The sequence below is a fragment of the Aphelocoma coerulescens genome, chromosome 5 (genome assembly GCF_041296385.1).
Source record: "Aphelocoma coerulescens isolate FSJ_1873_10779 chromosome 5, UR_Acoe_1.0, whole genome shotgun sequence".
Taxonomy (NCBI): domain Eukaryota; kingdom Metazoa; phylum Chordata; class Aves; order Passeriformes; family Corvidae; genus Aphelocoma; species Aphelocoma coerulescens.
This window is the reverse complement of record NC_091019.1, coordinates 3,023,279-3,037,766: the sequence shown is the minus strand read 5'-3', so window position 1 is coordinate 3,037,766 and position 14,488 is coordinate 3,023,279. Positions and strand designations below refer to the sequence as shown.

The 14,488-nt window shown below is 46.6% G+C and overlaps 1 protein-coding gene across 1 annotated transcript; it reads right to left on the bottom strand.

Moving 5' to 3' along the window:
• Positions 1-6,666: 6,666 nt before the first annotated feature.
• Positions 6,667-13,755, bottom strand: LMO2 (LIM domain only 2). Its single transcript, XM_069016378.1, has 4 exons — positions 13,690-13,755; positions 13,415-13,592; positions 10,578-10,793; positions 6,667-7,644 (listed from the first exon to the last, which is right to left on the bottom strand). Exons 1-4 carry the CDS (start codon positions 13,694-13,696, stop codon positions 7,425-7,427), a joined length of 621 nt encoding a protein of 206 aa, XP_068872479.1. The 5' UTR covers positions 13,697-13,755; the 3' UTR covers positions 6,667-7,424.
• Between the last annotated feature and the right edge of the window lie 733 nt (positions 13,756-14,488).

Here is a 14,488-nt window from a genome sequence, read left to right as displayed (position 1 = left end):
TAAAAATTGATTATCACCCCTGGTCAGGCTAGAGGCTCCTCCAGTGCAGAAATGGCTGGCATTTTACTTTCCTAATGGATATCCTAACAATTATGAAAAAAGCATAGTAAAACAGAAATATCTCTTCCTGAGACTGAAGGAAAAAACCAAAAACAACAAAAGAAAAAGCAATCAACCAAACGAAACCCACAGAACCTAAAGCAAACATAAACCCACATAAAATTGTAGTATTTCGATGTTCAACTCTCCATCAAATAACTGACAGCAACAGAAGCTATGACACCAGTAAGTCATCATGGAATTTTCCCAGCTCAGCCTAGACATAAAGGTTCTTTTCCACTTTAGTAATGGAGCCTAATTTTTCTTCCATTATCACCAGTCATGGAGCCCAAATGGCCAAATAGATCAGAGGTACTCGTCAGGCTGAAAATTTCTCAGATTGCTCAGCGCATGCCATGTTTACTCTGTGAGAGATGATGAGGCTTTTAGCATCCTTCATTTATTTTTACTTCTTGAAAATCTAATGAAACGACACACTGGGGATCTTCACCACCGGGTGCTGAGTCTCTGGATACTTGACTAATGTGCTAAGGTTTTTGGGAATGGTCTGCTGTTCACAAGATCAGCTTTTTAGTGCTCTAAATAGACAACAATAAGTGGGCAAAACTGAGACATTGAGGGGAGGAGGCAGCTTGGGGAATTGGTAGCAAGAAAGAAGCTGAAGTCCAGAAAATTTGTGTTGTTATTATACTGTTCTTATTGGGTTTGTTCTTTGCTGTAGCAAAGATGCAATAAGGTCAGGGCTTCACAGGAATAACCAGGCAGTGACCTTGGCTTGGAAATCTGATCATGTAAAATTAGCCAGAACACAAGGAGTGACTGTAATAAAGAACACAGGACGGGCAGGGTAAGAAAATTAAAAATGGGAGCTGTGCGATCCTGCGGTGACTCCAGTGAATCACACAAACATAAAGACAGTTCAGCAGTCCTTTGAACAGTGGGGGATTTACATATGAACTGTTAACAAATGGCATCTTTAGGCTTCACAAGAGCGAATCTCAGATGAGATGTGAGAGATGACAGGGAGGGATCAGAGCCAGAACTTCAGGGAAATGTCTACGTGAATCAACTAAGTATTGCATGGCAGCTTGTTGGACATTTTAGTAACAAATGGGATCTCTGACAGAGCACAGCTTCGAGCTGCCTCCTGACACAAGGAAACAACAGCTGAAAAAATCCCAGCCTTGTTAGGGCCACATAGACCCAGGATAAACCAACAATGCCTCTCCCTAATTTCACACAGTGGTAAACTAGCCTTGGCAGCTCCACAGTCAAATGAAGTCCAAGGAATCTCCAAGAATCAACCAACGGACTTCATCTGGTGCTTACAAAGCAACTGGAGTCTGCTCCCAGCTTTCATCCTTCTGGGCCATCTCCCACGTGGATGCTTTTGCCTGCATCAGTTGCCTGAGGTTATCAAAAAGCCATGTCCGGTCCTCCCCGCTCTGAATCAAGGTGCTCTGTGGCTTCAGGCTTGTCTTTGGTTATTAGCAAATCTTTTTGCCTCAGATTCTTAGTTCCAAAACAGGTCTGAAATATTTATGTATGTCTGGAGAGTTTGGAATCCCACTTGGAGAGCAATGTTGATAGACTGGGATTTTTTCCTCAGATCAAAGGTTCCGTGTTGACACAAACTGGCGTATCCAAGTTTTATTCTTCCACAGCGTTGCTTAGCTCCAAGTTGGTTTTCTATTCATATCATCCTCTCACATAAATCAAATAGAAGATACTACTACAAATGAAAACCTTCACCTGGGAAAGTATAAAAAATAAAGTTTGTTTATTTTAGAGAGCACGGATGGCGTAGGAAGGCACAATTCTTGCCTCAGGAGTATTTCTAATTTCACACACTTCCAGTGTTTTCACTGTGTGTGATTCCCAATGTCATGAGATGGTTCATGGCCTAAGGGATGTGTGAAAGACTCTGCTGAAAGAGGCTGGAGGAATATTTCATGATCCCATGGAAAGTGCTGAGACCCTGCTTGCTTTGTGTGGGAGCTCAGGAGGTCTTCCTTTACCTGAGGAACATAGAGAATAATGAGGCATCCCTGGACAAAACTCCTGTTATTGAGTCTTTCCTGACCTGAAAAAACCCCACGTGTATGACCCAGACAGCAGCTCACTTTTCAACTCCACACCCTGTCCTTAGGTCATTAGCTGAGATTGTTAACGAGGCGGGCAGTCAGTCACGGCTGCAGTGGTGGGGTTTTTTGGCTCCCAACTCCTCGAGCCAGAGCATGTTCATCAGAGCGTGGCAACAACAAATGACCGAAGTGCTGAGCTGGATTTGGAGAGGCAGCACACAGATAAAAGCCTCCAGAAGCCCTTTGCAATTCCCTTAGTCATCCATTCCCACTGAAAGCTTCTCTTTGGGACTTTCCAGGAGGCCTGGTGTGACCTTTGGTCATCCTTTTGGTCAGAGCTCTTATCTGTGTAGTGCAGACCCGGGCTCTTTCTGCTTGCACTCCTCAAAGCAGTTTTTAGGGGATAAACAAGCCGTATTTGCTGATGCATGTTTCCTTATCAGCTGGACAGCACGCTTCTCGTGCATGTTGGGTCACACTCGCTGCTGGGCCAGCTCCAAGAATTCCAGGGTGGCTGCATCACGGCTCGTTTGGCGCTTGCTCACAGCCATGGACTGCAAAAAATCACAGCCACAGTGTGATGGAGCCTTATCTTAGAGCCCACCAAGAGTTTCCCGGCGTTGCAAAGCATCTTTAGGTTGATAATTGCAGGTCTTGGGTCTTTTTAATGAGATAGCAACATGGTAAGCACCAGTTCAGGGAGCTGTCACCATGCCAGACTGAAGACTACCTGCCTTATTGAAGAAGAATTTCACTTTTATTGTGATTGTTTCTTTAAAATGCAAGTAAAGAAGAAAGCATTTCTGTATCTCAAAACCAGCTCACAGCTGTTATAAAATACATTGGTGAAGTTGCCTGAGACAAGATGCAAGATACATCTGAGGAGAGAAGAAAACCAAAACCCTACGAATTTTTACCAACCAACCCAAGAAGTTGCAGACCTGAAGAGGAAATATCTCAGGAATCACATGAAATGTAGCTGGTACAGAGCTACTGGACTATAGAAGGAGTTATTTCTTTCGGGTCATGGCTTTCAAAAGTTATTTCTCTCTCAACACCGCAAAGCAACAGCTTTCCATCACCCTAGTCACTCCTGTTGCAACATTCCTTGTTGCCTCTCCTCCAGTTCCAGCACCTCCACAGGAATTAACCTTCTTGCAGCCCATTCCCCCTTGGCTACAGGTTTTTCTGCCTTATGCCCAGCTGTAAGTGTAACCAGAATATGCCAGATACAGAGCAGAGGTGATCACAGAGCACTTAGCTAAAAGTGCACTCGATTTTTTCATTAAAAAAAGAAAAATCTCTTCCCCTGAAAATCTTTAAAAAATCGAAATTTGTCATGCATGGCTTGCTCTGGGTCAGGGCTTGTGGCTTAAAATGGGAGCAAGAAATACAATAACACATTAATTAATGCTTGCAAGGCACTTGAAAATGGCACGTGGTGTATGCTCCTGCAAACCACGTTGATTAATTACCATCAGAGATCTGCTGGTGTATTAGGAACCTTTCCGAGATGTGCCTTCTCATTAGCCTGGTACAAAGCAACCCTCAGCAGGAGGGAACAAGTTGCTTCAAACATGGTTCAACTTTCTGCCAGTTTAATCTTCATCATCTCACTGACAGACTTCTGAATCTTAATTTAATTATAGTGCCTTAAATGTTTTGCGATATCGTATCCCAATCTCTCTGTTCTGTGTCTTTTCATGTTTTTTTTAGTTGTTGTGGGACAGTGGAACAGATAATTTTTTCCAGTGTCCATTAAAATTCCCTTTGCCTGCAGTGCAGTATGTGCTCCATAAAAGAGATGAACCTGCTGCAAGTGAAATAAGCTGATGCTGCACTGTCTTTTTAGAGCAACAAAAATCTTTATAGATTATTTTCCCGAGTGCCATGAATCTCCTTCAAAGCCTTAAGTCACTGATACCAATTAATAAACGTAATAGTCTCATTTTCAATTCACATTCAGGCTGTACAGAGCGTGTGCTCTGGCAGATGCTTGAAAGCTTTGCCTTTCAGAGATAAAATGTTACCTTGTGTGTGATGGGGGTGCCAAAGGGGGGGGTGATTCAGGAGCAGAAAGACCTGTTAAAGTGCAGCACCTGAGGCCTCCTTGTTTTCTGAATTTACAGTCTCAGGCTGGCAGTCGTATAAATGAGTGATGCTCTCTGATGTTCTCTTCCAAGCAGGCAACGAAATTGGCAGGGAGTCTTGGGTTTTGTGCTGATGTGTCCAGAATTCAAATAATTTCATTCTCGGCTATAATGACAATTGGAGGCAGAGTATTACCTTGAGAAAAGAGAAGGGAGAGACGGCTTCTGGATCCTGTATTGAATTAACAACCGATTCCCATTTACTCTCGCCGCTGAAAACTCCATTATGCAGGGCTCTTATTGCCCTTATTCAAGGGCAGGGAATTAAAAAAGTGATATCGATGGTAATGCTCTCATCTTCCTGCCATGACACTGAATAATGGGGACAAAGAAGGGGAGTCTTGACGGATGATACGCCTTTTAAAATACTGCTGATAGTGAAAACACGGAAAGGACGACGCATTTGAGTATCAGTGATGAAGTCATATTCAGATTTTTGTGCTTTTTGCTTAGGACTTTAAATCAGCTTTGCTTTCATTTCTGCGGTTGTTTTTGGAACATTTTATTTTCTTGTTGTTCCAGGAGAGCGTCCTTACTGGGAGGAACATAACTGAGATGAGGTAAAGTGTTGCTTACGCTAATTCCAAAAGAAATCTGCTCTCTTTCCTCCTGGACTCGGAGAGCAAGCGTTGGGAATCTGTCAGGGAAAAGTCCAGCAACAGACTGGTATAATTGTTTGGGTAGAGCAATACTGCTGCTCAAGTGGAGGCTCTTCTGGCACTTTCCAGCTCAGCTTAAGCTCTTCCTGAAGTTACACAGACTGAATAAAACTGGTGGTCTCATAAAAAAAATGATCCCCACTGTGGACTCTCCTTTTACAAGTAGGTCTAAAAATATATTGCCCTGTGTAAACTAGACCTTACACAAAATAATGAGTGCGTTTGCATTAGGAAGTTTTATGGAATAAGTGAGAACGTCTCCGTTCTACAGGCGGGTAAATGAAAAGCAAAATATTGAGCTGCCTTGCCAAAAGTCACTTTCTGAGGTGAGAACAAAACACAAGTCTTGGTCTACTTAGTGCAAAACTAGAAGGTCTCCCTGAGCTATTGACACTCTTCCCTGATCTCGGCCCAGATGTGAATGATGCCCCCTGCATTAAATTTACAAAGTTTTCTGTGTGGTGGAATCATGAAAATCAGCCCTGTTACTGCTCACACTGTGTGTATGTGTGACACAACCTGAAGGACCATGGTGCACCTCCACCTTAGCTCAGCATCCTGGGTACACCCACCAAGCTGTGTAAATGAACTCATTAATTATTTTAGGCTTTGTTTCTAGCCGGACCGAATATTTGCAAGGAGCCACTGTGAATGAAGAGAGCTGATAGCTGTGTTTCCCTTGTGCCTCTGCTGGCAGGAGTTTAGGCTAATAATTGTAATGATAACCAGCTGCCTGTGGCCTCCAGAGGTCAGCATATCACTGGAAAACAGCTAAATATCATCACCCTCAAACTATGCTTTCCAAGCATGGTCGTGTTAGGTGTAGTTTCCAGTTTCGCTGGTAACAAGATTTAAAGGGTTTGTCCCCAGCTCTACTTGTGACAACAAAAGCAAGAAAAGAGCTCTCAGAATATCCATTGTAAAATGCAGAACGTTGTCACTGATCAGTGGATGGGACATCCCCTGGGTGACAAGTTTATTGAGAATAGTCAAGTAGATATGCATAGGTTTTGGTGCTATTCCTGATGTGTCAGTAGTGATGGAGTGAATGGACCTGCCAAGCACCTTCTGCGTGGGTGCCAGACTTGCTCAGTTGTGGGAAAAGCTTTTAGTGCCTTTCAACACAACTTGTGGTTCTAGTCCCACTCTCAGAAAGAATAATGTAGAACCAGAGATGAGAAATAAGAGTTTATCAGAGGCACGAAACAGCTTTCAGGAAAGAAGAAACTTAGACTATTCACCTCAGGAAAAGTAAGTTGGAGAGAATGTGATATCATAGAATGGTTTGGGTTAGGAGGGACCTTAAAGATGACTGAAATGAATTATTTCTAAATACATTTATTGGCTCTCCTGATATTATCCTGGATTCCATAATCCAGAGCAAAATTAGGATGAGCTACCTTTCTAAAAGACGCAAGTCTTACACGATCCCAAGATCAGACAGACTCAATCTGTTGCAAAACACCCAGAACCAGCCTCAAAACATTCTTATAAACACCAAAGAGCCTTAGTGTCACACAACACTAATTTGTCCTACAGCACAATCTAATTTCTTAGCGTGAAGAGCACAGGATTTACTGAGCCCTCAGTGTTCTCACATTTGTGCTTTGAAACGCAACCTGAAGTGGATCCAGGTGTAGACAAAAAAAGTAAAATTAATAATACAAAAAAACCCCAGCACAACTCAAAAAAAAAAGAGAAAGAACAACACTCAAATCTTTCATTATTTTTATTAAAGCTGCAGAGTCTTACTACACACAACAAATATTTTATTGATATAATCTAAGTTAATAAAATAGTTGAACAACTCTTTAGATTTATATTTGTATATAAATGATCTGGGGAACATCTCATCTTGAGACAGCAGTGCCCGAAAACAACTATTCAGCAGGGTTTTTTAAAAGAAGAGTTTGGGACTAGAGGATGCACTGTTCATTCTCAAAGGAAAAAGAAAAAATCCATGCAAAAATAACCCCCACCCTTCTGCTGCTTCCTCTCCCACCCAAAGCGTGAGGCCATATGGAATGACCACGTGAGGGATGGCTCTTTCCTTCCAGCATTCCTCGTCACGCCTACTGTGGGAGCTTGTCATCTAAGCTCAGTAATTAAAACGAGACAAAAAGAAAACCGAATTGCACAATCCTAGTCTGCAGGTGACAACATCATAACATCTCTTTACAGAAGTCCCTACTCTGTTCCAGTTGGGAGGATGGGTTATGGTGCTGTGTCTGTCCCCGACTGCCAGCTGATGTCAGTTACTGTCCGTACTGTGAACACAAGTCAGTCTAGCTACTATTGCTTTGCTCTCCCTCCTTCACCCGGGTGTAGTTTACATTCTACGGAGCACTGCCTGCCAAGGGCCGACTGCGTGGTGTTTCCCCCCCGTTTCAAAGCCCACAGCTCAAGGGATGACGTCCTCGGTGCAGCTGGGCCCGGGAGGTGTCTGTCACAGACCGCCAGGCACGTCCATGCTAGATCATGCCGTTGATCTTAGTCCACTCGTAGATGTCCTGCTCGCACACTATGTCCGAGTTGATGAGGAGGTACCTGTCCCCCACACAGAAGTGCTTCTGGCAGGCGGCACACTTGAAGCACTCAAGGTGATACACCTTGTCCTTCACCCGCATGGTCATCTCGTAGGCCCGGATCCGCTTCTCACAGGAGGCACACAGCCCGTCCTGGCCAAAGAGCCTGGAACGACAGGCAGAGAGGGAAAACCGAATCAAAACGAGAGCACAGCATCCTTGATCCATTAGGAGCAGTGCTGAGTTAGAGGGAGTTCACATGGAAAGCTGCCAAGCAGAACTGGAAACTTTGCAACAACCGAAATTGAAACAGAAAATCCAAGGTCTTCACCTTGGATAAAGTCACAGAATGGCTTGGAAGGAAATTTGAAGTCCATCCAGTTCCACCCCCTGCCATGGGCAGGGACGCCTTCCACCATCCCAGGTTGTTCCAAGCCCCATCCAACCTGGCCTTGAACATTTCCAGGAATGGGGCAGCCACAGCTTCTCTGGGCAACCTGTGCCAGGGCCTCACCATCCTCACAGGGAAAGATTTCTTCCTTAATATCCAATCTAAATCTACTCAAATCTATCAATATAATTGACTTCTCTGATCAATGACCTTATCCTGAACTGGAGGAGCAAAGGTTCCCCAGAGCATTGCCTGAAGTTGTGCCATACTAACACTTCCACTTCTGTGGTCAACAGAAATTACCTTTTGTTGATAATTTTTGCCTTTCTCAAGCTGTTGCTCTGTAGTTTACGGGAAGGACTTGAGACAAGTCATGGTCTAAGGCTCTCCTGCCTTTTGTCTGTGCCTCCACACTGGAAATGCCTTCAATCATTTCTATATCCATGAAGGCATTCCTGATCCATTAAGCCACTCCTGATGGGTTTCAGAAGGACACATTCTAAGACCTCCTAGATACCTATGCTAGCCCAAACAGTTTTATGATGTGGACTGCTCTTTAATCCACAAGGAGAAACCCTGCTGAGGTCCTCATGATATTGTCCATGAAAAGGAGCCTCTAATGAATGCCCTGCAGAGTTTATTAAGTCAAGTCAGTAATAAAGAAGCATGAATATATTGATATTTTTTTCTTAAAAGGGAGGAATGCTACAGGTGATGTGTTCAGTGTATACACCCATTGAGTTTGACTTCTGAACTTTCATACTAATTCTGGAAAGAGTTTTTTCACCTCCCACACGTCTCCTGCATGTGCTGGGCCTGATTTACATCATCTTCTGAACTGGAAAAAGGATGTCTGGTAAATTAAAAGAGACCTTCAAGGAGAAAGGACACAATTCCTTTTGTCTACCAGGAGATGTCAGTGTTTACTTCTGCCCAGGGAAAGTAATGCTAAGGTTACACAATGGTTGCCAAATTTTTCATTAATGAGGGAAGATATTATCTGTTGCATTATTAAATAAATAAAAACGTTGGATTTCACTGAAAGAAAATGCATTAACTGTATTGCCATATTTCCTGTTGCTTCCATTTTAAGATGAAAAGTATTTGGGAAGTGTAATTAACACTGGATCGCTGCTGGATTTACAAGTGGTCCCATTAGCAGAACTCAGTCCTTAATTTCTGCTCGGCAAAATTCCCATCAGCAAAGTTCAGGGACAGCATAATTAGGAAGTCCACTGAGATTTTGGTTTAGTTTTTATTGGCAGGTAACTTAGCCTTCAGTAAAAAGGCTGGAAAAATACCAAATATCATTATTCTGTTCCACAAACCTCCCTGACACATTAGGGATCCATGAGAAGAAATGGAACACAACCAGCACAGCAAAGATCAATACATTTTAACCAAGAATGTAAAGATCCTTTGTTATCAATTTTTGTGAAATATCTTAGTCTCCAATTAGTCCCTTACTTACAAACTTTGGCAAAACAGGCAGGCAGAGAGTTACTGATGAAAACACCCATAACAAGTGTATTTGTAGGATCTGGTTCTGCAAAATGTGCAAATTCTTGCTTATTCAGCACCAGGCTAAAAACCCAAATGATCTTTCACCTCTTAACCTGGGTCTAAACACCTTTCAGCTCCATGGCAATGCTGGGAGAAGCACAGAACTCCTTAAAACCATTCAGGGGAACCAGTTCATTGCCAGCTCAGTGGGAGACTGCTGGAATTCAGCCCCTTTTCCCAGTTTCTGCTTGCCAGAATGCCACACTGACCCTGCATGCTTCACCTGGAGCTATAGGGTTAGGTCTGTGCAGAACGACAGATGCCAACAACTCTGAGTCCTAGGAGTTCTTTGGATATCCTTCACATTATCAAATAATTCTGCTTTGTCCACAACATGTAGCACTGCCTTCATTTCCATTAAAAATGCTTTTTCCCCCCAATTTTTTAAAGATTTAGCTATAAACAACTCTAAGTTGTTTATCTAACCAGCACAGATAATCTCTAGTTTTATCCATCACTTACTGAAGAATCCCAGCAATACTATAAAGCATCTGCATATGAATCCCAAAAATACAAGGATGGGCTGAGGGAGTTGGGGCTGTGCACCCTGGAGAAGGCTCCGGGGAGACCTTAGAGCCCCTTCCAGCACCTAAAGGGGTTCCAGGAGAGCTGGAGAGGGACTTTGGACAAGAAATGGAGGGACAGGACAAGGGGGAATGGCTTTAAAGTGACAGAGGGGGTGTTTAGTTGGGATATTGGGAAGGAATTCTTCCCTGAGGTGAGGCCCTGGGACAGGTCAAGGGAGAATGGCTTTAAAGTGACAGAGGGGGTGTTTAGTTGGGATATTGGGAAGGAATTCTTCCCTGAGGTGAGGCCCTGGCACAGGTTGCCCAGAGAAGCTGCAGATGCCCCATCCCTGGAAGGCCAGGTTGGAGGGGAATTGGAGCAACCTGTCCTAGTGGAAGGTGTCCTTGCCTGTTGCAGGGGGGCTGAAACAAGAGGAGCTGTAAGGTCCCTTTCCAACCCAAACAATTCAGGGATTCCACGACAGGAGCCCATACTGCAAACCTGAGCTTGCAGACGCTGTCACACCCGTGACTGCTGCCAGGCTTTGAGAGCCATTCCAAATGAATTCCTTATCCCTAGCCATAGTCAGTAAAGGATGGGAAGGAGGGGGGCGGGGGTGTGAGGAGGGGGATGCCTACCTGAGATAGTCCCTCCTGCAGAGCTTCCTGCCCAGTTTGTAGTAGAGGCGCCTGCCCACCTCGCCGAGCCGGCAGCCGCACAGGTCGCAGCTGAGGCAGTCCTCGTGCCAGTACTGGTCGATGGCCTTCAGGAAATAGCGGTCCCCGATGTTCTGCTGGCACCCCCCGCATGTCAGCAGCGACGGGGGGATCTGCAGCACCTCATCCACCGGCTCCCTGCGGGAATGAGACAACTGCTGGGCGAGGGAAAGCCACTCCAAGAGCGTCCGCGCGGGAGGGAGAAGGAAAAGCAAAACAAATCGCAAGGTCGGACAGGTTAGGACAGGGATTGTGTCCTTGTTTTTGCTCATTTGCACCAGGACTAAGAAAGGCACCCAAGGGGTTTCACACTTTCCGTTGGGAAATGGAAATTTGGAGACTAAGTTTGAGGGTGTCACTTCTCAGAACAGCATGAAATGAATAAATACAACAGTTGATCCTGTTGCCCGACTGGTTTAAGTTTCGCTGCTGGTTTTAATAAAGCCAAAATTTTACCTCATGTTGCTGCAGGACTTCTTTTTTCCCTTAGCCAAGGATATGAATCCCCTGGGATGGGTCTATGCCAACATCCCTCAATTATCTGGGATTTACACATCCATGAGTGAAAGGAGGCACAAATCTTTATTGTGATACTAGCACTGACTCTATGCACCTTATGCTGTTCCTGTTTCTTAAAAGCTTGGAGATCTAGGATAATTCTGGTAAAAGAAGTGAGAATTTTCTTCAAAGCTATGCTCTTAAGGACTTCCGTGTCTTTTGGGGTAATGTGTCTTTTTTTACAAAAAAAAAAAAAGAACAGCAAACAATTAAAAGAATGGTGCCTGAACCCAGTTTTGTAATGTATTGGGCTTCACCCAAACCCCTGAGAAGTCAATCAAAAAAATCTACTGGATCCATCCCTTAAGCACTTGCTTCATTTCATTTCAAACCTGTGGCTAGTAGAGTGGACCCCAAATTTTTTCATATCATTGGACCAGTGCTCCAGCACAGAGTCCCCAAGCAATTTGCTTCTGTCATTGGTCTGTCCTCCCCCAGGCTGGTGGGGGCAGAGGAGACCTACACTGATGAAGAAGCTCTGCTCCCGGTTTCCAGGAGGCAACAGGAAAAAAATTGTATTACTCCAGCTTATTTACTGGATCAGCAGTTTTCTGGGCAAAAATTACCTTCTTCAGCAGGGAGGAACGACCTCTGCTCAAGAACTTCTGGGCTGAGAAAATGATCCCGCAGTTTTTATTTAGGCAAGCTGAGCCCTGAGATATTATCTGGTTATATTCTGCTCTGGTTTCTCCCTTCTAAGTTTAAACTGCTGGGCCCTGCAAGTTATGTCATAACACCCCTGTCCTGCCAGCTCTCCATCCTGTGAGTTTTCATTAAAATCACGGGGAACTCATGATTAGGCCCTACTTTTTCCAAATTTATCCTTTTGGGCCACGTACTCCCTTTCCTAACACGTGGGCTCCACGCTGACAACTTCTGAGAGCTTTCCAATAGAAGGAAGCACACATCATTATCCTTTATTATCCATTATTTGAAACTCTGGAGCGTACCCCAAAATATTTCATCTGAGGTGTGTTTGGGAATCCCAAGCCAGGTTTCTCGGAGAGCCCTAAGCTCCGGAAGAGCCCGACGGATGTTTATGCAGAACAGCATTCCTGGTTTATGCATTAGGCTTTTGATGTCTGTGGATTTCTAAGCCAGCACTTAAGCCACCAGAGCACACGGCAGGTAAATAAATAAAGATTTTTAAAAACTTTGTAGTTGAAAGCTGGACATCATTAGGAGCTGGGATTAGCGTTTCTTTAAAAACAGCATAAAAGAAAGTGTACCATGTAAAACATCATGGAATGAAGTGATTTAATGCCCAAAAGCAGCAGTTCCCATGTGCTCACTCTGGGCTCCAAGCGATGGCATTTTTAGTATCTCACAGGAAACAAACCACGAATGACTCAATTTACTGAGAGCGATGTTTTAAGCGTTATCTGGAAACGGAGATTTTATAATTTATTTCTTTTTTCTTCTCTCTTATCGCGATCCCAGACAAGCCTAAGTGCAGTTAATTAGCACGTACGGGGCTGAAGTGACCCTGGCTCCGTGCTGAGCTACCATCCCTGGGTGTGCAGCAGGGACGGGACAGCGGGAGCACAGCCCGGGAGAGAGCCTGGATCTGGGCACGGGAGCCGGTCCCTTCCCTGAGTGGGAAATCCAGGGAGGGAAATTCTCACCTTCTACACCCCGTCCATCAAGTCGGTCTACATGCCCTTAGCAGAACACCCAGCCCCCACCAAAGCTTTCTGCGAGCTCTTGGAAGTTGCATTATGAAAACGTGGAAGTTGGGCGCCCGCAGACAACAGCCCTGACCTTTCACTGATCGGCTGCAGCGAGTTGGGCAGATCGGGGATGGGGCACAGAGGGTCCCTCGGGATGGAAAACCTTCAAGCTTGGGAAGCGGGATGCTCTCTCTCTCGCCGAGCATCCCCACCACCCCGCGGTGGGATGAGCGAGTGGGAGATGCCCTGCCCGGGGGGAATTGCGCCTCTCTGCTCCCGGCTGCTCCTTCCCACAACTTGGGGGGTTCTCCCCAAGCTCCCCCACACCGTCAGCCCCGCGGGGCCGGGGCAGCCAGGTGTCCCCGGTGCGAGGGAAGGGGGCTCGGAGCGGCGGGGGCTGCCGCCGAAGCCGTCCGGGGCTGCCGGGCACACAATGCCGGCGGCGGCTCCGTCGGGGGGGACGGGTGGCACCGGGAGGCTCCCGGGGACGATGGCGAGCGGGGTCACCGCGGAGAAAAAACGCGCACTTACTCGGAAGGATCGAGGCTTTTCCTCTCGATGGCCGATGACATTGGCAGGGCCGGTTCCTTTGTGGCGTGCCGGTGGTGGGCTCTGCCCCCGCCGCCCCCGCAGAGGCTGTCTGCTCGCGGAGCCTTGTCGCCAGCCGCGCTGCCCCGCCGCCCCGCGATGACATTCACAGGATTTCCTCCTGCAGCACCGAGACAGAGAGAGAGACACAGGGGCTGGGGCTGCGCTCCGGCCCCGCACGGCTCCCCCCGGCCCCGCACGGCCCCCCCGGCGCTGACCTCCCATCCCCGCCGCGCTCCCCCCGCGCCCCGGCCGGCGGGGCCGCTCCCGCGGCGGGCGGGGGGCGGCGGCCGCGGCCGCCACCGCGGCTCCGCGCCCGGCGCTCAGCGGCTCTGCGCGGGCAGCTCCGCACACGCTCCGCGCCCGGGCGGCAGCGCTGCGAGCGGCGGCAGCCGCATCCCCGGGATTATTATTACTCCGTGGCTCAGCCCCGGCTCTCTGGTTTCATTTCCTTTTTCCTGATCACGATTCAAATACAATAGAAGGAAATCACACTTAAAGAGACAGCTGCCCGTTTCTTAACTGCACTCCTGGGGATTCGGCAATACAAACAGCAGCATCACGACTCGCTGGGTTCCTTAAAGAGACAGAGCGGGGCTCCCCAGAGCCAGGGCTGGGGGCTGCCGAGGCGTTCTCACATTATTAATTCCTTACTAACGCTGTCTCTGTGGGCAGGCAGGTGGGCGACCTGAGAATGATCCCAAGGGCTGAAAAAAAATAAGCGCCTGGTTCCGGATTGTGCCGCCTTCTCAGCTGCACACAGGAGCGGCACTCACCATCCCTCTCCTCGCCCTCTCCCTCTCTGACATGAACACGCACATGCCCACACGCACACATGGGTTTGTACGGCACTTGGAGAGCCACAGGTAAAGATCCCAAGCATTATTTGTCCACCCAGAGTTCAAACCGGTCAGCTCAGTTGCGTCTCATTTATAGCCCCGAGAGAACATTTGCTTCCAGACACCCCCCCGGTTCTTGGCAAGCTGTGTAACAAATTTACACCCTGACACCGTGTGA